Source organism: Pelmatolapia mariae, linkage group LG3_W, assembly GCF_036321145.2.
Source record: "Pelmatolapia mariae isolate MD_Pm_ZW linkage group LG3_W, Pm_UMD_F_2, whole genome shotgun sequence".
Taxonomy (NCBI): Eukaryota; Metazoa; Chordata; class Actinopteri; order Cichliformes; family Cichlidae; genus Pelmatolapia; species Pelmatolapia mariae.
The window spans coordinates 54,469,665-54,496,305 of NC_086229.1; the positions used below are offsets into that span (position 1 = coordinate 54,469,665).

Here is a 26,641-nt window from a genome sequence, read left to right on the forward strand (position 1 = left end):
ACAGATCCAGAGCAAGTATCTGGCTAGACACCGTGTTTCTAAAAGTTTTAGGGCTGAGTATGATAACCTCAGATTTATTTGAATTTGGAAGCAAGTAACATGCTTCTTCACCTAATGTAATTTGATAGTCTTGTTCTTTCTCAGTTTCACAGCTTTTCTTTCTGTATTTACAGATTTACTGTACATTCCAATGAGTAAATCGGTCAAGCAAAAACTTGCAAACAGTTTTTAGTCTCTTCAAAGAATAAAGCACAGCAATAGTCTTGTTAGTTGATGTCTCTCTGGCTGATGGCCACACTGGTATCTTAGCTTTGGAGATGGTGAGTAATTTTCAGGTGGCACAATCTACTGGATTTTACAGTACTTATGTGCTTATGAGTCAGACTTTTGAACTGATCTAAGCCAAAAATAAAGAAACGCCAAACAAAATCTGAAACCTGAAATGCACTCATGCTCATCAAAGCTGCTGAAAATGGTTTTACAAACTCTATTGAGGCTGCAGGCTGTTTTGGTGCAGAAATGAGAACATTTCCATTTTATTACAGCCCCTGAACTTTGATCAACAACAGAAAATGAAAATGAATAAAAATAGTTTTACTGCCATTTATAACGAGACTATACTGACACGTCAGCAATGGAAAAGAAGCAGGTGACAGGTGATTTTTATGAGGAAACAAGAGAAGCTAAACACCCTATTTCACACCTCCGTGGGTTAACTTAGGTGATTTCTTGGGTCTGTAAGAGGAACACCACACTCAGAGCCAAGCAAAGCTTTGCTTTCCAAATCAGATCTGTAGTTTCTGTAGATGGTCTTAACCAAGCTGCATACTGATTGTGAGGGAATAGAAACCAGAAAAGCAAAGATAACACAGCAGTGATAAACTATGAGAAAATAGTAATGAAGACTGCCTAAAGGTCAAAACATGTAATGAATGCTGATTAAAGTCAGGTTTTTACACATGTGGCCCTTTATGCCATTGTATCCACTGCATGCTTAATAACATGACCTACTAATACAATTTTGATAACATTCAATTTCCTTGTAACTGGTACAGTCTGAAGGGGCAGCTGTGCTCTTATCAGGTAATACAAACATTAATATACTGTTAAAGGTCCTTTTTATAACATGAGTTTCAATGCAACAAACTGTCTGGGATTTTTCACCACTCTTGGTAGATACATGAGTGCTGCTTGAAACACAGTGAGTCATTCACTCTCAGTCTGTTTTTCTTTGATAGCGCTCTAATGCTTTCATCTAGGACTCTATTAGAGCAGCTTCACATGTTTCACATTCATTATGATTATTTATTTTACACTGTTCACTGGTGCAAACCCAGTGTCCAGAAACTCCCCATAACACCAGTGAGAGAACAGTTGGGACACTAAGTGATACTAAAAGGAGTCCTGATAGTTCACTGTTAGTGTTTAAATGGCTTCTGGCTATTATGTGTTCAGCAAAGCATTTGAGGCAGACACTCTTTAAACAATTAGAGCTTGTTTAAAGTGAACATTGTCTGCTTATTACATGTTTTTATTATTAAACTTTATTTTTGGGAATATTGCAGATATACTTCAATCATTTTTTCACCCTCTGTATGGAAAAAATATATTTCAGCTCTTCCTAATTTAAGCCAGCTTTCTTCTGGTTGTCCTTTTTTGAAAATAATGATTGTGTGATGGTTAATGTTTCTCAGCTTTTCTCTGTCAACACAAAATTGTACTTTTACTATTTTTGTATTTTTATATAACAATAATCCAACAGCAAAACCTACACAGTGAAAATGAAACAATCTCGTGCTCACCACAGCTGCTGAAACTGATCCTAAAATACAAATTTCTCGACACTGCCTGCTGCTTCTGGATATTAAAATTAAATGTTTTCAGTTCCTTTCTACCTCTGAACTCTAACGGGAAATGGGTTTCACTGCCATGTATTACCAAGACACTACAGCAATGACAAGTGATTTTATGAAATAAAAGCAAAATATAATATTTCACACCTAATTCCCCCTGCAGTCATCTACTGTGTCATTGTAATGGGAATAGTCAGTTGGTAGGGGAGGCCTTTGTCTAGCTGCATGCTGGTTGTGAAAGGGGAATGGATACGATCCATCCATTCATCCGCATATCCAATTCAGGGTTGCGGGAAGCCTGGAGCCTATTCCAACTGTCGTAGGATAAGATGCAGTGTACGCCCTGCACAGGTCACCTGTCTGTCACAGGACTACCTCACAGAAACACAATCATTCACACCTATGGTCAATTCAGAATCACCTGTTAAACTAACCCCATGTATATATTTGTGTTATGGAACGAAGCCAGAATACCCGGTGAGAACACGGAAACTTCACACAGACTGGAACTGAACCAGGATCTTCCTGCTGTGGGGTGACAGCGCTAACCATCGTACCACCATGTTAACCTGAAATGGATACCAGACAACCAAAAATGAGTCACTCTGCTGTTAGTACAGCAACACGCAAACCCAACAGACTGTACAGGTGAAGCGACAGATGCCACGTGGAAACAAAATGTGATATTACACACCTGCAGTCGCTGATTTACAAACTCAAGCAATCAGCAGTTGTGATTAATTCGTACTCCATCAAAATCTCACAAATTTTCACTTTTCTTTGGCTAAACTGGTCTGTGAGCTGCAGCAGGTACGCTTTCAACAGTGGCAAAAAAAAGTGTGTGCAGTCAAAACAAACCAGATACAGATGCAACAGTCTGCTGATGTAAAGGAAACAAGCCAGAAAGATTTGTCACAACATGCCAGAAGTCTCATCTGTTGCATTGTTAAGAGCTCAAACAAGTAAGATGTCATTCCTTTTCATTTTTTTTTTTCCACTTACACTTCAAATACACAGCAACACCCAGACAGTGAGTGCATATTTAAATTCTATAAGGCCATTATATCCAGAATAGATTAATGACTGTACTTAATAAATAACATACCCTGAGTTTATGTCAGATCTCATATAAATGAAGACCCAAACGCAGACACTAGAGTGAGGTCCAACAGTGATTTAAACTCATAAAAACTTCCAGAGTCCAGAAGGGTGGTGAGGAAATCAACAGAAAACACATGAGGAGAGTTAAACACCAAAATAAAACAGGAAGTAAAAAGTACATCGGGGGTGATGGGGTCAGATGAGGGCATCTTATAACATAAAACCAGAACAAATACCTCAAAATCATAACTTTTATTACAGTGTAAGCGTCGTATATATGAATCTTTTTCATGCCTGGAAATCACCGGATTTCCTCAGAACTGATAAATCATCTCTGAGGGCGCAGCCGTGACCTTGATTTCACATTGTGAGAGTATTAAAAAATGTTTTCCTGCTTCCTTATCTTCAGTGGAAGAAAAAAATACTCTTGTATCCTGGAAAATGAAAGGTTCATTGTAGGCCGACAGTGAATCATGTTATAAGGGGAAAAAAATGACGTCTCTCAGGGACTTCCATTAGGTCACTGTCTTGCTGTTGGCGAGGTTAGCATGTTAGCTTTGGGAATGTTAACATCATCGTGTTAGTAAAAAAACTAAATCTCACTAACTTTTGGATATCGCTCCAGAATACAGCTGGAGCACATCAAGTAATTCATTCACATTTATAGTCTGTTTTTTCATAGTGCTCGAATAAAACGCCATATTTCCATGTTTTATTCTAGGACTCGACAAGAGCAGCTTCACATTCAGAATAGCTATTATTTTTGGACACTGGTACAGGCCCAGTGTCCAAAAATTCCCCATAACATCAGTGTGAATACAGTAAGTAAGTACGGCTGGGACACTGAGTGAAATGAAACATGCGTCCTAATATCACAACTGAAAGGGAAAGCCCTGATAGCTTACTGTTAGTGTTCAAATATGCTCTGGTTATGAGCACATGGACAGTATAATGTTTTACATGGAACAGGATCACTCAGTTTAACCTCTGCTTTCCAAGCTCCTTAGACTACGATGACCTGGATGACTGAGAACCTTCACAGACACTCTGTTTGTAACAAGCTGTTCTGGCTCCTCCCCCTTTAAGCCAACCTTGCTCTAATTTGTCTTTTTAAACACAACGTTTGGTTAGCGACAGCTTCCTCCAATATATTCCATTCAGAAAGCCTTTGATGGATGCTGACTTTATTAAAGCAAGCGTTGCTCTGAGATCAGTCAGTTATGAGATGGTGACGAGAACAGGATGAGACGACAAAAAAAGAGCCCCACTCACCCTCTCCACCTGAGGAGTGACCAGGTAAGTAAGGTGAAACCGCACCGACTGTAACAATTACAGTCTTGGAAATTGATATCACCATGGTGATAATACAGCTTCAGCAGTATTAACACGGTCAGGTTCAGCTCAGTTTTTGTTGTTGTGTGTATCCTGTTTACTTATGGCTACTTCTGGTCTCTCTGTGTGTCACCCAGTATCCTGCTGGTGGACCATATATTCATGTTGTCAACAGAGTTTGCAAAGAAAAGCGTCTGGACTTCTTTAAGTTGCTTGAAGACGTTTCACCTCTCATCCGAGAAGCTTCTTCAGTTCTAAGGTCAAATGGCCGAGAGTCCCAGATTTAAACCCAGTGGGAGTATCCCCCCAAAGAGGGACAAAGGACCCCCTGGTGATCCTCTAATCACATGAGCCAAGGTGTGAAAGTGGGTGTGGGACCTAATCAGCCAGGGTTTCGGGTGAGCTCATTGTGAAACCTGGCCCCACCTTGTCATGCGAATTCCTGAGGTCAGATGGCCCAGGATGTGAGTGGGCATTAAGGCGTCTGGGGAGGGAACTCAAAACTGGATTATAGATGGCAGACAGTTGGTGTCGTAAACCACCGCCTCTGTTCAAAGATGGTCGCTCACAGTGGACATAGATGGCCTCTTTCACTCCTCTTTCAAACCATCTGTCCTCTCTGTCCAAAATGTGAACATTGGCATCCTCGAAAGAGTGACCTTTGTCCTTTAGATGCAGATGAACAGCTGAGTCTTGTCCCGTGGAGGTGGCTCTTCTATGTTGTGCCATGCGCTTGTGAAGTGGCTGTTTGGTCTCTCCAATGTAGAGGTCTGGGCATTCCTCGCTGCACTGTACAGCATACACCACATTATTCAGTTTGTGTTTTGGAATTTTGTCTTTCGGGTGAACCAGTTTCTGTCTGAGTGTGTTGCTGGATCTGAAGTACACTGGGATGTCATGCTTGGAGAAAACTCTCCTGAGTTTCTCTGATACACCGGCTACATAGGGGATGACAACGTTGTTGCGTCTGTCTTTCTTATCCTCCCTCGCTGGTGTCTGATCTTCTTTTCTGTGCCTCTTTGCTGACTTTATGAACGCCCAGTTAGGATAACCGCATGTTTTGAGTGCTTCCTTTACGTGTGTGTGTTCCTTCTTTTTTCCCTCAGGCTTAGAGGGAACATGTTCTGCTCGGTGGTGTAGGGTCCTGATTACTCCAAGTTTATGTTCCAGAGGGTGATGGGAGTCAAAGAGGAGGTACTGGTCCGTGTGTGTGGGCTTCCTGTAAACTTCGATGTTGAGGTTGCCATTCTCTCCAATGTGCACGGCGCAGTCCAAGAAAGGCAAACAGTTATCCTTTGTGTCTTCCCTGGTGAACTTGATGTCTTTATCCACAGCGTTAATGTGCGCAGTGAAGGATTCCACTTCTTGTGTCTTGATTTTGACCCAGGTGTCGTCTACATATCTGTACCAGTGGCTGGGTACTCTTCCTTTGAAAGAGCCAAGAGCCTTCCTTTCCACTTCCTCCATGTAAAGGTTGGCTACAATAGGTGACACGGGGGAGCCCATGGCGCAGCCATGTTTCTGTCTGTAGAAGCCTTCGTTGTATTTGAAGTATGTTGTGGTAAGGCAGAGGTCTAACAGTGTGCAGATCTGATCGGGTGTGAAGTTGGTCCTGTCTTCCAAGGAGTTGTCTTCTTGTAGTCGTTTTCTGACAGTCTCCACTGCCTCCGTGGTGGGTATGCAAGTGAAGAGAGAGACTACATCAAAGGACATGATGGTTTCATCTGGCTCCAGGGTAAGTTTCTGGACCTTGTTGGTGAAGTCGGTGGAGTTCTTGATGTGGTGTGGGGTGTTCCCCACCAGAGGTGCAAGGATGGTAGCAAGGTGTTTCGCAATGTTATAAGTGGCTGAGTTTATGCTACTGACAATGGGTCTGAGTGGGACCCCTTCCTTGTGGATTTTAGGAAGTCCGTAAATGCAGGGTATGGCATCCCCTGGATAAAGGCGGTGATATGTGAGGCGGTCAATGATTTTGTCCTTTTCAAGGTCCTGAAGGCAAGCTATAACTTTCTTTTTGTAGCTGCTTGTGGGGTCTCGCTTTAAAGCTTCGTAGGTGTTGTTGTCACTGAGGAGAGTAGTGATCTTTGTGTGGTAATCTGTTGTGTTTAGGACCACGGTGCACCTTCCCTTATCCGCTGGTAATATAGTGATGTTGTGGTCTTTGCTCAGGGAAGCGACGGCCTTCTTTTCTTGAAATGTGAGGTTAGACGGAGGGACTTTGGCACTGGAGAGGGTGGCTGAGACTTTCATCCTGAGTTGCTCTGCTTCTGTCTGTGATAATTTATTAATCTGTATGGCGGTTTCTGTGGCTGTGATGAGGTCCACTATGGGCAACTGTTGCGGAGAAATGTTGCGGAGCAAATGGCAAAATTGAGTCCTTTGGCTAAAGGACACATATATTCATGTGTCTTGATGCATTCTCAATCATCCAGGAAAGTAAATCTCCAAAAGTTGAATCTGTTCATCTGGACGGAGAAACGTTTCGTCACTCATCCAAGTGACTTCTTCAGTCTCAGCTGACTGCAGGTTATTATGCAAATGTACTGTTTATAAGGTTTGGGGAAACCTGCAGTCAGCTGAGACTGAAGAAGTCACTTGGATGAGTGACGAAAAGTTTCTCCCACAAAACGCTACGTCCAGATGAACAGATTCATGTGGTTGTTCCAGATGAATACATGGTTCCACACAGTTCTTAACATTGCTTAAAATATATATAACCCAACAAATGTGTGGACTACTACACACGCGAGAGAAGAGATGCTGAAAAGAACGTGGGCATGCTCAGACCAGTATGTAACCAGTGGTGTAAATAGCTGTGACATCTAGTGTCCAGATTCTGGTACTGCTTTTCTCAAGCAGTCAGTTTCACCGCTCACATTTAGTCCTTTTAAGGGTCAAAAATATCAAGAAAATTAATGGATAAAAACCTCGGGGCCTCGCATGAATGAATCATTTTATATGTTTATAAAGATTTAGCACTTTAATAGAAAACAGTATTTCAAGTTGTATGTACAATTGTTAGTGAATTACATAATTTGAGCATTTAAAAATACTCAACTAAATATTGTACTACAAAGCTTATGCACTGCATTGATGTGTTTAAAAAAGAAAAGATGTGTTTGGGATTGTTCACAATATTCTCAGATGTGTGATAACAAACATAATTTGTATTTTGGTTTTTTGGGTTGTATTTAAAGGTTTTTCACCTATGGCTGACTATGGCCGAAAAGAAGATTAAAGAAAAAGGAAAACAAAAGATCTGCCTGGTCATTGAGTGAAATCCAGTTAAACACCTGCGGTAGATGCATCAATCCCTTTCAAGCGGGGAAGCTGCACAAACTTAAAGAGCTTGACAATGTGGAAAGATTAAATTACAAGCTTTGCATAAAATGTGCTTATGCATTAATTCGTTGTTCATTGCTAGAGACACTAAGATAATGTATTTTGGTGTTTCTTATGACATGAAATCGCAATGAATACACCAAATATGCTCACGGTGAGGGTGGACTTTTAAGGAGCTGTTGGGAAGAAGGATTACTCACATGGAACAACTGCTGAATGTTGCCATAGTTACCCTCAAAATTTAAAGATTAGTTAATAAAAAATGTTAATGATTTGTAAGAAATATGCAGCGAAATCCAGTCTGAAATATCACACGAGGTAAAATCTCTGGATGTGCTCTCAGACACAAACTTTGAATGATGTGAACAGTCGGTGTTTACTGACATCTACTGTTCATTTAATGGAATTTCATTGGAAGACGTGCAAATAAAGTTAAGGTGCAGCTGTCTTGTGTTTTATCATGACAAGCCCCCCAAAAAGAAAATAGAAGACTGATAGTGAAGGAAATTGTAGTCCTACAGAACTAAACTATATGTATACCTGATAGTTCAGGGTTCATGCATATTTACTGGACATGCACAAACAGCTGGCTATGAAATGAAAGTGCTATCTGAAGTCTGCCTGTTTTTCCATCATTTAATCTGCTGTCATTTAAATGTCATAGACCACCTTTACTTCTTCATGAACTAAACAGTAAAGAAAATAACCACACTTACACTGTTTATCCTGTACGAACTGCACTTCAATACAATTCTTGCTTCAGTTTAAATTTGTTTTTGTCCTTTTCCATCACATTTTTTAAAAATATCATATAAGTCTTTAAATTCCATCAGACACAGAAGCCTGCTATAAATGAGGGAACTTTAAATGTAAGGTTCATTTCTTAAGCGCCTTTCAGAGATGTTTACAAAGTAAACTAAAGTGAGTAAAATAAACCAGACAAATAAGTCATATAATAGCCAAGAAAGACATAATGATGTGAAAAAACACAATAAGACACAACCAAGTAAAAAGAAAAAAAAATCATAAACATATAGTTAAATAAATAAAAGGTTCAGTAAAAATGTCAACAGAAAGCCTGTTTAAACAATTTCAGGTAGATTATACATGTTATTTAGGACTGGTTTCTTTATTCTAACATGATTTAAGAGCCATTTATTATTAAAATATGCAACATGTTACACTAGAACTGCCGGTGTTAGTGTTTCCTGCTGTGTTCAGTTTATCTGCAAAAGTTTCAACAGCTGGATGAAATCATGTAAATCTAGAAAACTGGGTGAGTAAAAAGTGAAAACAGCTGCTGAAAATAAAGTAAAAGAAATCTTTTGCGATACTTGTGATGAAATGTTAAAGAATAAAAATCTTTTCTTATTTAGCTTGTTTGGTTAGTATGAGGCGATGAAATATTAGCAGTTCGAATTAAACAACTCTTGAATGTTGACTGTAGTGAGATCAATGTGCCAACTGATAACTAGCTTCAGGAAGGACCCGGGTGTGTTGCATTTCTGCTCATAAAGCCGTTAAAAACACTGTTTGCAATGCCACAAATGTGTCAGAGCATGTGCTTCCTCATTTTGTTTACATGTTGTGCTATGATCAAGCAGCAGCATTAGCATTTAAGGGGCTAAATTATTTACAAATGGTCAAATGGAGTGAAAATTAAACATGTATTTACCTTTAGAGAAATTCAAGCAGATGAATCTCAATTCCCACAGAGAGAGAAGACTCCATGAAATCCTCACTATGTATATATAACAGAGGAGAGCAGGTCCACAGCCTCAAAGAGAAAGATTCAGAGACTCCAGTCTTCTTCGTGTGCTTCTTTCTGCACTCAAAGTTCCCGGTTATTCAGTTGACATATTGGTCACACATCAAAGCAGAACCCTGACTGTGTGAACAGCTGAGTGAAGCCTGTCCTCTTCTTCTGTGAAGCCACTTTCTGGGTTTTTGTGCCTCTTTATTTATTCCTAGTGGTATAACAATAAAGTGATAAGAATAAAGTTATGAAGTAATACATATAAAATAATGTATTTATGATAATTCAGTTTATTTGACTATCCACTCTCTGGAGGGAGAAAGTTAATTAAATTTTTAAACTAAGATACAATAATTTTGCTGTTGTAAAATCAGCATTTTGTGATATTTAAAATATAAACAATTGATGGTGTTGAATGCACTGGAAAAAGTTAAAAAACAAACAAACAAACAAAAACATGACCCTCACAGTGCTCGCCGGCTGGTCCAGATGGGTGTAGATACGACTGAGCAGGGAGATGATGGCATCCTCAGCTCCGAGGCCGGGCTGTTAAGTGAACTGAAGAGGATCCTGATGTGGCTTGACAATATGTTGTAGCTGGTCAAGGAGGAGTCTTTCCAGGGTCTTCATGATGTGGGAAGTCAGTGCCACAGACCTGTAATCCTGGGGCCACTGGGACGTGGTATCTTTGGTACAGGAACGAGGCATGAAGTCTTCCACAGCACGTGGACCATCTGCAGACTCAGACTGCACAGTTTATGAAAGACTCCACAAAGCTGGTGGGCACAAGCCTTAAGGACACAGGGACTCACCCCGTCTGGTTCGTCAGACTTGCCTGAGTGGAGTCTTCTCATTTGTCTTTGAATCTGGTCATGAGTGACAGTGATGGGTGGGGGAGGGGTGTCAGAGCTTTTACAGGACGCAATGGTGCAATGTGGAGATGGAGGCAGTGAGAGTGGTGTGGCTGTGAATTCTAGGCTGACTACATGTAAGTCAGTAAAGTGGTTAGCATTTACTGCACTGTCAAATCTGTTGAGAAACACATTGAACTCTTTAGCTCTGTCCTCACCGCCTCCAGCTTCTCTGCTGTTGAATGGCCTGAATTCAGTCAGTCACTCCTTGCCTGTGAGGGTAGCAGTCACGTCCCTATATTACGAGATCGGAAAAATGAGCAAACATGAGAACCGTTAGGAATTAATCTACACACGTACGTAATTTTACTTAAATTGCTTTGGAAAACACTATCTAATGTCATTAAAGCACTGGTTAGTGTTAGGGATAAGGTTAGCGTTAGGGATAAGGTTAGCGTTAGGGCTGGAATACATGGCTGGAACGTCTATTACAGCAGGATTGTCATTCTACTGGATTTCATCCATAACCCGGCGCATAGCATAAGAACGCAGAAGTTCATCTTTCGCGCTCCTCACGAATGCCTCGGGACTTGATAAATCGTCACGCCTCAGGAGTGTGAACGGGCTGAGTATGGGTCTTGCTTAGCCTCTGCTGTCTTGCTTAGGCTTGTTTAATTGTATTTTAGCCTGATTAAATGTTTTAACCACAGAAGTGTTTTGTGTATTTATCTGAGTTGCCCTCTCTGGGCACTCCTCCCTGTAACTTGCCTCCCAACAGTGCCCACCAGGTGGTGGTGTAGGTGTTGGTCTACTTTCTTCCAGTTTTCTGGTGTCGACCCCACTCAGCTCCCCCCGGGTAAACTTGATCTCTCCTCTCTTTACCTCTCTAAATACTATTATTTACACACCAAAGTTTGCCTAAAATTGTCATATTTTTGTCGTTGTTTATTATCCTCACTATGATGGATATTGGGTTTCAATTTTCGATTTCTCTGCTCTCAGTGATGAGCACACACACAGTAAGCTACAGATACACTTCTTTGTATTGTAATGCTCTTTATTGAATTGTGTATAGAAATTTCTTGTCATTTTTAGCTATATAGAAAGACTCACAAATAGACAGGACTGCTGTAGTAGAAATATTGTTGACAGGAAATCGCATGAAATAGATGAAATTGTCATCACATCACTTAATCTTGCAGCACATATATAAACCTACAGGCTTGCAGGATAAATGGATAATGCAAACTTGTATAACAAATCTTAACAGTTTTTCTCCAGGTTTGCTGAATTTGTGATGAGTTTTTAAAAAGTTGGTAATTGAACTAATGCATGTATAAAAGAGTAGACAAATATTAATATATGTACCTGGTAAATATGTATATACACTTCAAATCAAAAGACATAACACAGAGATATGCTTGTTTGATGCTTTAATGTTAAAGAAAGAAGAGAACAGTTTTCTCTGCAGAAGAAAAATGTAAAATCAATCCTTTGGTAACAAGTCTGCTCTCACTAAAGTCACAAGGCCTTAATGACAGCCCAACTTGTGTTGATTGGTCATTTTGTTTGGGTGCTACAGAGAGGAAAAATATGATGCTGCAAAATGAAATAAAGTAAGAGCTAGCGAAACACAAACACCATCGCAGTTTCAGTCCAAGAAACATTAGACTTTCTTGGCGCAGACAGATGGCAGATGAGCATCACACTGCACATCATCCCAGCACTTGGAACCTGAAAGGTTCACAAGTGGAAATCATTAAAATGTTAAACAAGTCAAAAACCTAAACTCTAGTTAACCAGCCTTTATAGCTCGTATCTTAGATCACTTAAACCTTTCAAACACATTAAGCAATCATGTTGTGTTCTAAATTACCTCCATAATTCATCTGGATACAGTGCTGATTGCGATCATTATTGGGCTCTCCTGGGCACCAGGGTGAATAATGAAAACTGGTCCCATCACTCCACAACCAAATACCCCCCTAGAAGACAGAAATTGAACACATTAGTTCAGGGCAGCCAAAATGTTAAGCATAGCCACAGTCCTAGCAGATCATCTGACTTTAAGGACGCAACCTTCTATGTAACAAACTGGAAACTCTCACATTGGGCATGCTCTTTAAGATCCTTTAGCCTACTAGTAGTTTCTCTATTATCTGCAACCCACATTTAAATCCAATTACACCCCAGGTCTGCCGCTCATATATTTTTGACATAGTGTATGGGTTATCATTTATGCCTGTTCTGTTTTGTCTTCTAGCTCCTTTCCCTGCCTCAGGCTTCCAACATGTGTACAGAAAAGACCAGGTACGTTCATTAGCCATATCATTAGATATAAATTACTGCAGGTGGAAATTAAAAAAAACATTTTGACTATAGTGGTCCTGACTGAATTTATTAGACCCCTAACAAATACTGTGTAATAATAAACAAAATACCTGGGGTGCATCAGTCCCTCCAATCCAAGTTTGGGGGTAGCCATGATGGGCAGTCAGACTCTGAACCATCTGGTACTCTCTGCTGCTGTGCACTGATGCAAGGTTTGCCCCCATGGACAAGCAATGTCTCTTTAGTGGAGGGTGACAGAGAGCAGAAGCTTTAAAAGTAATTAGTAACAGTTGAAAAGGATGTGGTTCAGAAAAGAAAAAGAAACTCACCTCAGCTCTAGCCCAACTCATGGCTGTTGGAACGAAGAGAAAGCAGCGATCACTGTTGCGAGTCCAACCATCAGGACAGCCATTGGACCTCTTGACCAGGTGACTCTTGGCTGGGTGCAAATGAATAGTTGTACATGTATCTCTGGTTGACACCTTTTGTATTTTTTAATCATGATATAAACAATCACTGACAAGTTATGCAAGTAGACAGTGAAACATTTGTTAAGTGATTCACAGTGTTCAGGTGCAGGTATGTGTACAAATGTGTAGGTCAGTTAACAAAGTGCAGGGAATTCATATTTCTTAGACATATATTTGTGCATACATGGAATTATAGTTCTATGTAACTGTAAGCTTTGCAGCAATTAATACATTAATCAAATTATAAGAGTAGTAACATATATATACAGTCAGGTCCATAAATATTGGGACATCGACACAATTCTAACATTTTTGGCTCTATACACCACCACAATGGATTCCAAATGAAACGAACAAGACATGCTTTAACTGCAGAGTGTCAGCTTTTATTTGAGGGTATTTACATCCAAATCAGGTGAACGGTGTAGGAATTACAACAGTTTGCAAATGTGCCTCCCACTTCTTGAGGGACCAAAAGTAATGGGACAGAATAAGAACCATAAATCAAACATTCATTTTTTAATACTTGGTTGCAAATCCTTTGCAGTCAATCACAGCCTGAAGTCTGGAACACATAGACATCACCAGACGCCGGGTTTCATCCCTGGTGATGCTCTGCCAGGCCTCTACTGCAACAGTCTTCAGTTCCTGCTTGTTCTTGGGGCATTTTCCCTTCAGTTTTGTCTTCAGCAAGTGAAATACATGCTCAAACGGATTCAGGTCAGGTGATTGACTTGGCCATTGCAAAACAGTCCACTTCTTTCCCTTCAAAAACTCTTTGGTTGCTTTTGCAGTATGCTTTGGGTCGTTGTCCACCTGCACTGTGAAGCGCCGTCCAATGAGTTTTGAAGCATTTGTCTGAATATGAGCAGATAATATTGCACGAAACACTTCAGAATTCATTGTGCTGCTTTTGTCAGCAGTCACATCATCAATAAATACAAGAGAACCAGTTCCACTGGCAGCCATACATGCCCACGCCATGACACTTCCACCACAATGCTTCACTAATGAGGTGGTATGCTTAGGATCATGAGCAGTTCCTTTCCTTCTCCATACTCTTCTCTTCCCATCACTCTGGTACAAGTTGATGTTGGTCTCATCTGTCCATAGGATGTTGTTCCAGAACTGCGACGGCTTTTTCAGATGTCGTTTGGCAAACTCTAATCTGGCCTGCCTGTTTTTGGGGCTCACCAAAGGTTTACATCTTGTGGTGAACCCTCTGTATTCACACTGGTGGAGTCTTCTCTTGATTGTTGACTCTGACGCACATACACCTACCTCCTAGAGAGTGTTCTTGATCTGGCCAACTGTTGTGAAGGGTGTTTTCTTCACCAGGGAAAGGATTCTTTGGTCATCCACCACAGTTGTGTCCCGTGGTCTTCCTAGTCTTTTAGTGTTGCTGAGCTCACCAGTGCGTTCCTTCTTTTTGGGAATGTTCTAAACAGTTGTTTTGGCCACGCCTGATGTTTTTGCAATCTCTCTGATGGGTTTGATTTGTTTTTTTCAGCCTAATGATGGCTTGCTTCACTGGTAGTGACAGCTCTTTGGATCTCATCCTGGCAGTTGACAGCAACAGGTTCAAAAAGCAAACAGCACACTTGAAATGAACTCTGGACCTTCTATTTGTTCATTGTAATTGGGGTAATGAGGAAATAACACACACCTGGCCATGGAACAGCTGAGAAGCCAATTGTCCCATTACTTTTGGTCCCTTAAGAAGTGGGAGGCACATATACAAACTGTCATAATTCCTATACTGTTCACCTGATTTGGATGTAAATACCCTCAAATAAAAGCTGACAGTCTGCAGTTAAAGCATGTCTTGTTCATTTCATTTGGAATCCATTGTGGTTGTGTATAGAGCCAAAAATGTTAGAATTGTGTCGATGTCCCAATATTTATGGACCTGACTGTATATATATATATATATATATATATGTGTGTGTGTGTGTGTGTTACCCTAAAAAAAGTTTACAAAGTGTTTTAACAAACAAATAAAAGCAGAAAGGAATGTGAAATAAAACAGGAAGTCAAACAGTGGTTAAATGAAGGTAGGCTGCAAGAAAGGAAAAATGAAGCAAAATTCAAAACACAAACTGTCAATAATAACTGTAAAATCAGTCAGAGACAAGTCTTTAAATATCTGTTTTAGGAAGTGATTCTGCAAGCCTTCTTGCAGTTTGTTCCAACAATGAATGTCCCTGATCACAAAAGCATGGCCCACTTGTGATTTAAGTATAACAGCAAGAGACTTAAATACATCTTTTGTACTACAAGTTGCAGATTCTACTATTCACTTATATAACTAATTACACACAATTATACTCAACATTATGCTGCAATACTCACCAGCAGCCATGGTTAGAGCCATCATTGCACAGAGAAGTGCAGACACAGTCAGCAGCTTCATGGTGATGTTAGTATCTATGTTGAAACAGAAAATATAAAATGTCTAACAGTTCATTAAAGAAAGGACACAAGATAATCTGAGAGTTTGTCATAAAACTTTTGATGAATATCTTCTCCTTTTTCTTTTCAGTATCAGCTGGTAGCTTCAACTGTCCAGCGTAGAGGTGCTGGACTTCTCTAAGACCAGCGTTTTTATACCGTTTATATTTACATATTTGCATAACCAGGAACTAACACTGAAAAAAACTGACATGTACATCATTTGCTAAACCTTCATCACACTTCTTTCTTTCCCAAGCAGAACCAAAATAATAACTTCTGACTTAAAATCACATATTGACTGAAGCTCAACAAAGATATAAAACTACAGGACAATTGACAAAGCCTGTGTGTTAAGTGAGAAGCTGTGCTCAGGAAGATTAATATACATTGAAACTAGTGTTATTGTCAGTGTTTAGCATTCTAAAATTATATTATAAAATATTACTCGTGGTTAAAAAAGCCATGAATATATATGTATCATTTGCTTTATTTGTTGAAATAGCTACAACAGTTTAATGTATGCAGTTCAAAGTATACAAAAGGCATCACAGTAAAACGAGATTTGGGTAAGATGTGAGTCTATTTATAGGTAAAGTCTTTTAGATTTCATTTTCTTGTACTAGTTCTAAAGAAAAAGTTGAGACAGTGCCATGTTTACGATTCTCTAGCATCCCACCTTCTTTTAACAACAGATCATAAACCTCTGACAACTGTAGAGCGTGAGAGGGAGAGACAGAAAGAGAATTTCTGATAATGATCAGGCATTCACCAAAGTAGTTGTGGTTAAAAATGCTGAGTTATAGATGAAACCATAACTCTTGTGAAACTATGTCTGAACTTCAGTTATGAAAGATGTTTTGAAATCGGCTACTACAAGCTATAACCAAAACTGTTGGCAAGTTGATGATAGCATCATATCCACCATTATCCACCACTTTCATGGCTGACAATGTATCCAACTATACAACAAGTTTATTTTGCAGGGATAAAGAAAACATGAAGTCAGGCTTTGTCACAAATCCATGTAACTGGCAGACAGGGAGAGTCTATAAAAATGGGCCAGGAGATTGGGCATGGGCAGGAGTACTGGCAGAGGCTAGAGCTGCATATATGGTTGAAAACCCTAGTTAAGATCCAGGAAGGAATTCACTTCTGAAGGCTTGTCTGCAGGCTGGGTCTGAAGTTGCCAATTCAATTTTTAATTCATTTTATTTATATTGCACCAAATCACAACAACAGTTTCCTCAAAGCGCTTTTCTTTTTTTGCAAGTTATATACAATTATAGAAAGAAAACAGAGAAAACTACAACAATCATATGACCCCGTGTGAGCGAGTATAAAAAGGAAAAACTTCATTTTAACAGAAAGAAACTTCCAGCAGAACCAGGCTCAGGGAGGCCCAGTCATCCTACATGACTGGTTGGGCAAGGGGAAGACGACAGGACACAGACATGCTATGGAAGACAGCCAGAGATTAATAGTAACTAATATATAAATGCAAAAAGAGGTGTAAAAACACATATTGAGAGAAAAAGATGACTGAAGAAGAAACACTGCATCATGGGAATCCCCAGCAGCCTAGAGTTATTACAGTGGAACTAAGGGGGTGTCCAAAGTCATAGGCTGCATCCTCTTGAGGCCACATTTGTAGGCCGATTACGTCACAGTGATGCGACGAAGGCTGTCCAAATTGGTAGACTCTTCCAAATTCAGCTGACAAATGCGTTCTCCTTTTCCCCAGATGAAGGATGGTTCGCATGTGTCCCACCGTGGCCCACCATATTCCAGAATTCATAGTGCAGTCCAGCCAATTCCAGTTTCCAACAATGGCGGCCGCTACTTAGTTTAAATATTACTCTTTTTACTTTTTCTGGGTCACAAAATAAACTTTTAAGATATGAGAATGTAGTTGTGTAAACTTCAAATATCTGCTCGGTTTATCAAGACCTCACATTTTTCGGGGTAACAGATGCTTTTGGAGACGTCTGTTACCCACCAGCTCGATAGCTAGCCGGAGCGAGAACAGCAAACTCTCAGCACATGGTTTTCAACCCCTCCGTGGTCTTTCGCTACTCAGGTTAAATAGGGCGACCATATTTTAATTTCCAAAAAAGAGGGCACTTGGCCCAGTCATGAATTTTAAAAATAGTTTGTTTAAAGAAATTTTTAACATATTTAAAAGATGCCTTCTCCGTGCAGTTAATGAATGGTGAAATAAAAAATGTCATATAGGCTTTTACAAGTCAACAAGTGCAAAAAAAACCCCAAAACTTAAAAACCTCTGGAATTAAATAATGTTACAGAAATAATGCCTCATCTGTATAAGAAAAATTAACCAATGAGGTACCATGCAATGGTTTCTGCTGGTTCATTTGGCGTTTCTAACCTCAGTTAATTTTGTTTGCACGCCACCAGTCATAGCTTCAGTCTTGATGCAGGCACTGCTGAACTGTTTAGCTGTGTTAAAGTCTGGAAATGTTTTTTTTTGTTTTTTTTAAGCAACACACTAGTGCAATCCATGGATTAAGCTACTGTGATGCTTCATAGTATGAAATGCCAGTGCACCTTCTGCTCCAGCTACAACAGCGTCCTCGTTTTTCCGAGGTGTAACAAAGAACTCAGTCAACTTACTAGATGAATTTTCACCTTGCGCAGCCTTTTCATGTTTTTCTGTGTGTATGTAAGCAACAAGATCTCGGGCACCTTTGTGAGACACACAAACGTTATGTGCCAGCTCTGCAAACAGTGCACTACGCCTCCCATTTATTCCGACCGGGATGGGGGAACAACCACTTACAACACAGCAGTTCGGGGATGACGTTGCACATATGGGTCCTCTGTAGGCCTATAGGAAAACCCGGACGTTTTCATCCATCTCAAAAATCCCCCCAGACGTCCCGGACAGAATGTGAAAAGTGGACATGTCCGGGGAAAAGAGGACGGTTGGTCACCCTAAGGTTAAACATGATATAGAAGTCACTTAGACAACTTAAAAATTTTATTATTTGGCTTTTTTTGTGTTTTATTTGTTCCTGAGTAAATCGGTTTGGCTGAGATTAAAGTTATAGTTTTCACACAGCGTCAAACAGAACTGATTAAAGAGAAATGTGAGATGGTCGAAAACTTACGCCAGTGTCCTGTTATATTTTACATAGCAAAGAGCAGACGGCTGAGTCTTTCTAAAATTAGAAATATCCTGTTTCAGAGTGACACTGACAAACTAGTTCATGCGTTTATTACTTCCAGGCTGGACTACTGTAATTCATTATTATCAGGATGTCCAAAAAACTCCCTGAAAAACCTTCAATTAATCCAAAATGCTGCAGCAAGAGTCCTGACAGGGACTAGAAAGAGAGAGCATATTTCTCCTGTTTTGGCTTCCCTTCATTGGCTTCCTGTTAAATCCAGAATTGAATTCAAAATCCTGCTCCTCACATACAAGGTTTTAAATAATCAGGCCCCATCTTATCTTAATGACCTTGTAGACCATATCACCCTATTAGAGCACTTCGCTGTCGCACTGCAGGCCTACTTGCTGTCCCTAGAGTATTTAAAAGTAGAATGGGAGGGAGAGCCTTCAGTTTTCAGGCCCCTCTTCTGTGGAACCAGCTTCCAGTTTGGATTTGGGAGACAGACACTATCTCTACTTTTAAGATTAAGCTTAAAACTTTCCTTTTTGCTAAAGCATATAGTTAGGGCTGAACCAAGTGACCCTGAATCCTCCCTTAGTTATGCTGCAATAGACGTAGGCTGCCGGGGGATTCCCATGATGCATTGAGTTTTTCCTTTCCAGTCACCTTTCTCACTCACAATGTGTTTATAAACCTCTCTGCACTGAGTCATACTTGTTATTAATCTCGAGCTCTCTTCCACAGCATGTCCTTGTCCTGTCTTTCTCACCTAACCCCAACCGGCCCCTCCCTGAGCATTGTTCAGCCGGAGGTTTCTTCCTCTTCCTCTTAAACTCAATTAGGTATAAACTTACTGTCATCCAAACTGTGTGTTATTCTAAGTACATGTCCCTTTATCAATTATATATAATTACTAAATTATGAAAAGAGTTGAACAAGCTCACAGATTCTGCTTCATTTTGTAATTTCTGTGCTCTCAGAGATGGCCCCACAGTAAGCTATAGAGAGGTTTATTTGTATTGTAATTCTTTCTATTGAATTTGTATTGAAATCTATTAAAAAAATCTTGTTTCATCCCTATCCTAATGAGGACAAACGTGATCTTTCTCTTAGTATTTACTTTGGCTGTATGTTTGGGGTTGTTATCCTGCTGCAGAATACATTTGGGGCCAATAAACAATCATTCATATGTCTGAAAGCATTCTTTGTTTACAGCATTTTTTCACACCTGCTAAAAACTTTTGCACAGCACTGTATATGCACTTCAAAACAAACAAACAAACAAAAAATTATGCAGAGACATGCTTGCTTGAAGCTTTATTGTTGCAAGAAATAAACAAGAGGAAACAAGACGTTTTCTCTGCAGAGAAAAAAAATCACAATCAGTCCTTTGGTAACTAGCCTGCTCTTATTAAAGACAAGACTGCTTTAAAGAAAGCCTCACGGACAGCCCAGTTTGTGTTGGCTGGTCATTTTGTTATGACAGAGAGAGGAAAAATATAGTGCTCCAAATTAAATGAAATAAGAGCGAGAAAAACACAAACACCATCATACATCAGTATGTGTTTTATGGGAATTTCATGCTCCAGTGTCAGTCCAAGAATGATCAGATATTCTTGGCGCAGACAGATGGCAGATGAGCATCACACCACATATCATCCCAGCACTTGAAAACTGAAAGGTTCAAAAGTAGAAATCAGTAAAATTCTACACAAATCAAGGCCAAAACACAGGCGTTATTATTTGTATCTTTGATCACAGAAACTATTCACACACATTAATAATTCATATTAATAATTGTGTTCTAATTTACCTCCACGATTTATCTGAAGGCAGTCCTGATTGCGATCATTATTGGGCTCTCTAAAGCACCACTTCTTAAAGGTAAAACAGGTCTCATCACTCCACAACCACTCACCCTCCTAGAAGGCAGAAATTGGACTCATTGGTTCAGACAGGCCAAAATGTTAAGCCTACCCAGAGTCCTAGCAGATCATTTGACTTTAAGCACACAGCTTGAAGTCTTGAAGCTACTGTCCCTGCATTAGTTGCCCCACAAATGCATATGAAAGAGCAGCGATGTTCTTAGAGCAGCGATGTGTTAATAGACCTCTCTGCATTGAATCATATCTGCTATTAATCTCTGTCTCTCTTCCACAGCATGTCTTTCATCCTGTCTTCCTTCTCTCACCCCAACCAATCACAGCAGATGGCCGCCCCTCCCTGAGCCTGGTTCTGCCGGAGGTTTCTTCCTGTTAAAAGGGAGTTTTTCCTTCCCACTGTCGCCAAAGTGCTTGCTCATAGGGGGTCATATGATTGTTGGGTTTTTCTCTGTATCTATTATTGTAGGATCTACTGTACAATATAAAGCGCCGTGAGGCAACTGTTGTTGTGATTTGGTGCTATATAAATAAAATTGAATTCAATTGAATGTGAGATTATTATAAGTAATTATTCTCCAATGGTTAATTTTTTTGTATTTTTTGAAGAAATTCATGTAGTCATTATTAGTTAATGTTAAAGGAATGCTTGGCCTTAACAGCTCTGACTTTTGTCAGTCTGACTACAGTGGTGAAGGAATATAGGGTTGTTCTTATTTTCCTTCTATTCAGTGATGAATCCTAAGATGTTATAGCTTTACAGAGGGCTTTTTTAAAACTATTTTTTCAGGCTAAATGATTATGTTCTAAATTAGTGAGATGCCATTTCCTCTCTAGCATAACTCCAGCGAGTTATCTGCTTTAAGCTGCACATCTGAGAGGGAGTCATGTAATTCTGATTTGAGGCTTCCTTTTCAGAGGAGCTACAGTATCCGGAGTCATAAACAGTGAACTTTTCACCTTCTGCATGAAACTGTGGAGACCCTGAACAACTCAGTGGTATTGTGTCAATTGTCAGGGCCCACAACCCCTTTACAGGAAGTCTGGTTCAGGTCTCTGTTGAAAAAGTTCTAATCTCTGATCCTGTTAGTATTACCCAGCAGGCTGTGTAGAGTTCAGATTGAGCCAATGTGTGGGTCAGGGGACTCACCCAGTCTAGTTACTGTCTAGATTCAAGATGGTGTAACTCGCAGCAATGCATAAGGAGCAGACAGCAGTGCAGCATGTGCAGCTTGAAAAGCTGCAGGACACAAATATCCCATATTGCAGCTACAAAAACAATTTAAGGGCAAAACACAGAGTCAAGGCTGTGGTGAGCTCCCACCTGATGCATCCCTTAATTCTGAGCACTCTGCATATGCTGCCGCCTACCTCGATGACATTATCATCCACAGTGCCACTGGGGCAGAGCATGTGCAGCGGGTGGACATTGTCCTGGAGTCCCTGAGGAAAGTGGGGCTAAGCAGGAGAAGTGTGTGGTTAGATGGAGGGAGGTACAGTATATGGGGTACCTCTTGCAAGGTGGGCAGGTGCGCCCTCAGATAGGGAAAAAGGATGGTTAAAGGCTGATGGATCGGAAGTGTGTGGCGGTGTGTAGTCTGCGGCTCTGCTGCTGAGGAGGGGTGGTGCAGTGGGTCTCAATTATTTGGCACTTTATCACAGATTTCTGGCTACTTTTAACTCTTTCACTTTTGTGCTGAAAAAAAAACAAAGACCAAAAAAGCCAAACAAAGATGCCATGTTTTCAGTTAAATATTTGCAGTTTAATTTAAAATATTTATATAGCACCAAAATCTCAACGGCCACCTCAAGGCAATTTACATTATAATGTAAACACCCACCAATGAAATACAATTTCTCAACAGTAGCTCAACATTTTAAAAATTGCTTCACCATATACAGCATTGTTTCTGCCATTTTGGCTGCTTATTGTTTTTTTGTGAAATATTCTGATAATGATCGGGTATTTGCTGAAGTACTTATGGTTAAAAATGCTGAGTTAAGTCTTGTGAAATATTGTCTGAACTTTGCACATGTTTTGAAATCCACTGTTTCTTCGCACTCTAACCACGACTGTTCGAAAATTGATCATAACATGATAATGAATTTTTCCACCAGTCAGATTTAGATAGAGTCTCTTTGTTTTGTATCCTTTGTATGTTAAAGAAAAAAATAAAAATAGATCTACCAAGCAACAGACATCCATTTTGGTTGTCTGATGCATTACTTTCTGGGGTAAAACTGGTCAGCCCTAATCTGTCCTTTTAAAAGTCTTATTTTTATTTGGTTGAAAAGTTCCATTCATTTTCTTGCACTTATCCAGGGCTGGGTGATGAAGCCCAGCCAAAGCAGAGAAAGCATAGAAGACTAGGCCTCCTTATCCCTAGCCACCACCACCAGTTTAGGAAGACTGAGGTGTTACCAGGTGAATTGAGAAATATAATCTTCCAACATTTCCTGGGTCTGCCCTGGGGCCTCCTATGAGTAGGACATGACCAGAAGACCTCACTGCCCAGAAGGCATCAGATGCACAAACCCCATGAACTAGTTCCTTTTGATGTAGAGTAGGAGTGGCTCCACTCTGATCCCCTCTTCAATGGCTGCACTCTTCAGCTTTTCTCTAAGGTAGAGCCCAGCCACACTTCAAAGAAAGCCAGTTTCCATAAATAACCCTTTGGTAACTACCAAAATGTCACAGGACCGAACGGACTCAAGCAAAGACCAAGGTTCTTTTAAAAAGAAAGTCAACAGTTTGTTTACAGAAACACCAAGTGCAATATATAAAACGTGCAGAGGTCAGGGGTTCCGAGAATCTGTGGGGAGTAAGGGAAAAAGTCCACACACACAGACAATGATCCTCTCAGTCACTCATGCTCTCCCTCCACACACACCTCGTCACTCTCAGATAATCCAGGGTCAGGAAACAGGAACAGGTCCAGGGGAATTGTTACGGCCCCTGGCCTTGGAGGAAGTGGGCCGGCCTTCCTATATGGAAATTCAAGCATGCTAGGGCTCACAGATGATTGGCTGGTCGTGGACCTGTGCCAGCCCAACTGCATGCAGATGGGACTGTGCCAGTCACTCGTGGGGGTGCTCTTTGATTTGAAGAGACTGTATAGGCTGTCCCTCCTGCCTCTGCCTTTGTGCCTCTGTTTATGAGTTGCTGCCCTTATGACTAGTGCTCTTTTTATTTTCAGCTGCAGGTCTCAAAAACCCTCCATAAGAGTGATTTAAAAGCTCTAGTAATAGACAAGTTGGTGTGATTCAAGCCCCTGCTTTGCCTGTGGTCTCTGGTGTGCCAGGCCAAACCGCCTTGCTTGAGGAGGGCCATAAGTATGGTTCTAGTGGAGATGGTGAGGGGGATGAGCGAGGAAAAACACCGCACACGCTTGCTCGCTATGATCCACTCTCCCCTTGAAGTTCAGAAGGCAGGAATTGAACTCGGTTGAAGGTGCGGCTGGCCCAGAACAGGCAGGCTCAGCTAGAGCTTGAAATCAGAAGGCTGGAGATAGAGGCAGACAAAGCTGGAGTCTCAGCCACAAGCCTCATCTGCCTCTGCTTAACTTTCCGGTTCCACCTCCTCGACCACTTCTGCTTTTGATATCTGTAAGTGCATTTCTTTAGTGCCTGCTTTTAGAGAAGCTGAGGTTGATACATATTTGCAGCATTTGAGCGTATCGCTGGCGCGTTGCAGTAGCCTAGTGATATTTGACCTCTTTTGTTGCAGTGTAAACTGTCCGGCAAAGCCCAAGAAGTGGCGGCAGCGCTTTCTTTAAAGGACAGTTTAGACTACTTGTGTGTTAAAACAGCTGTTTTGCAGGCGTATGAGTTAGTCCCCGAAGCCTATAGGCCAGGGGTGTCCAAACTTTTTGCAAAAAGGGCCAAATTTTTATAAAGTTAAGATTCCCGGGGGTCAATGGTTCCTTTTGACATTTTTTTCCATTACAAAGTTACTTGAAAATATAATGAAAAACAATTTTAAAGGTCACAATTGCCTTTTTTCTTAAAATGGAAATGTACCTAAATAAAAGCCACACAGGCATGCATGAACAACTCTAAAAACACAATTCTACCTTTCATTTATATCTGGAGAGTCAGATAACATTGAACAAACTTTATAGAATACCCTAAATTTCCATGAGTTTGCAATATCTTTGCCTCATGAACATTTTAAACAGGAGTTATAAGTAATGAAAAGTGGTCTGTTATCAATAAAGTTTAAAAAAGTGAATTTTGCCCATGAGTTTTACAAGATCTTTCAGGAAGCCACAGTTTTTCACATCTACAGGAAGATTACACAAATGTGAAGTTCACTTGCCACAAGAAATAAACAAATATGTAAATATACACAAAATGTACACAGTTTTGTGGAGTAACGGAATACATGTACCAGCATCACGTGTTACACACACATGGATTACACAGTGGTCTTTTCCTGTTTCATATGTTAGGCTATGCCCTCTCTATTTTTGGTAATTCCATGCCAGTGGAAACCCAAACTAAACATGCATGGAGATGGAAGCATGTAAATATAATAATAACCACTGCAGCTGAAAAGAGTGCCTGACGAGCCCAGTTGTAAGTAAGCTATTAAGGCTCGACTGTAGACTTTGTTCGTGTTTTTCTCCGAAACAATAAGTTCCATTGGAGCAGCCTTTCAACGCATCTCTCTGTGTCTTGCTAGCAAAGTTGACCCAGACAACAAAGTAAAGCTAGTTTTCGGCTACGAGCCCGACACGGAGCCCGACACGGAACCCGACGTATTAGCCAGAGGTCCCTTTACTATGGTTCGGAGCCGCGGACCTGTTTTATATACCCGCGGAATAGTTTTCTAAACGAGATCACTGCAAAAAGTGCAGCCTTACCTAATCTCCACCCTACTGTTACTCATTTTATATTAAGACTTAAAAATCTAGTTGCTATTGGTATGGCGAGTAGCCTTCAGTAATAGTAATAAATCACACAGCAATAGTACAGGGTGGGCCATTGGTTTGGTGTGGTATATGGGGTACAACGATAGTGGGTCCATTCTTCATCAATGGAAACCTCAAGGCCACTGGATATTTGAAATTGCTACACGATGATGTGTTTCCCTCTTTATGCACTGAAGCTGGCACGTTCCCTGAGTTTTTCCAGCAAGATGGTGCACCACCACATTATGGGTGCCAGGTCCGAGCATTCCTAGATGAACAGTTTCCTGGAAAGTGGATTGGTCATCGTGGGCCAGTTGAATGGCCCCCAAGGTCTCCCGATCTGACCCCCTTAGACTTTTATCTTTGGGGTCATCTGAAGGCAATTGTCTATGGTGTGAAGATACGAGATGTGCAGCACCTGAAACTACGGATACTGGATGCCTGTGCTGGCATTTCTCCTGCGGTGTTGCTGTCAGTGTGTGAAGAGTGGAGAAGAGGGTTGCATTGACAATCCAACACAATGGGCAGCACATTGAACACATTTTATAAGTGGTCAGAAACCTGTAAATAACTCATGAAAGAATAAAGTTACGTTGAAACCAAGCACACCATTGTTTTTCTTGTGACATTACCAATAAGTTTGATGTGTCACATGGCCTTCTTCCTATTGAAAAGTTGTATCCAAGATGGCCGACTTCTAAATGGCCACCATGGTCACCATCCATCTTGAGGAGTTTGCCCCCTCACATATACTAATGTGCCACAAACTGGACTTTAATATCACCAACCATTCCCATGTTATTACGGTGTATCCATATAAATGGCCCACCCTGTACATTCATGTAGTTGTAAAAAGCACAACAATATATTAAGTAATCCAAAGTATTCAGACTACGTTACTCTCATTGAGTAACATAACGGAATATGTTACAAAATATATTTTGGGGCATGTATTTTAGAATTAGAATTAGAATTAGAATTCAACTTTACTGTCATTGCACATGTCATAAGTACAGGGCAACGAAATGCGGTTTGCATCTATCCAGAAAGTGCTTTAGACATAATATAGATATGTTACAAAATATATATTAGCAATAATATAGATATATAGATATATTACAGAATGTTACAATGTACACGGTATGAAGGTATGTTATGAATATGCTATAACTATAAATGCGTACAGGCTGTAGTGAGTGCACAAGCTATGTACAGGATATAAATATG

General features: G+C 40.4%; 1 protein-coding gene across 1 annotated transcript; it reads right to left on the bottom strand.

Annotated features, from left to right (window-relative positions):
* Positions 1-11,901: 11,901 nt before the first annotated feature.
* On the bottom strand, positions 11,902-15,449 carry LOC134646963 (ladderlectin-like). Its single transcript, XM_063501033.1, has 5 exons — positions 15,389-15,449; positions 12,896-13,005; positions 12,677-12,805; positions 12,112-12,220; positions 11,902-11,969 (listed from the first exon to the last, which is right to left on the bottom strand). The coding sequence occupies exons 1-5, from the start codon at positions 15,447-15,449 to the stop codon at positions 11,902-11,904; spliced, it is 477 nt and encodes a 158-aa protein (XP_063357103.1).
* Between the last annotated feature and the right edge of the window lie 11,192 nt (positions 15,450-26,641).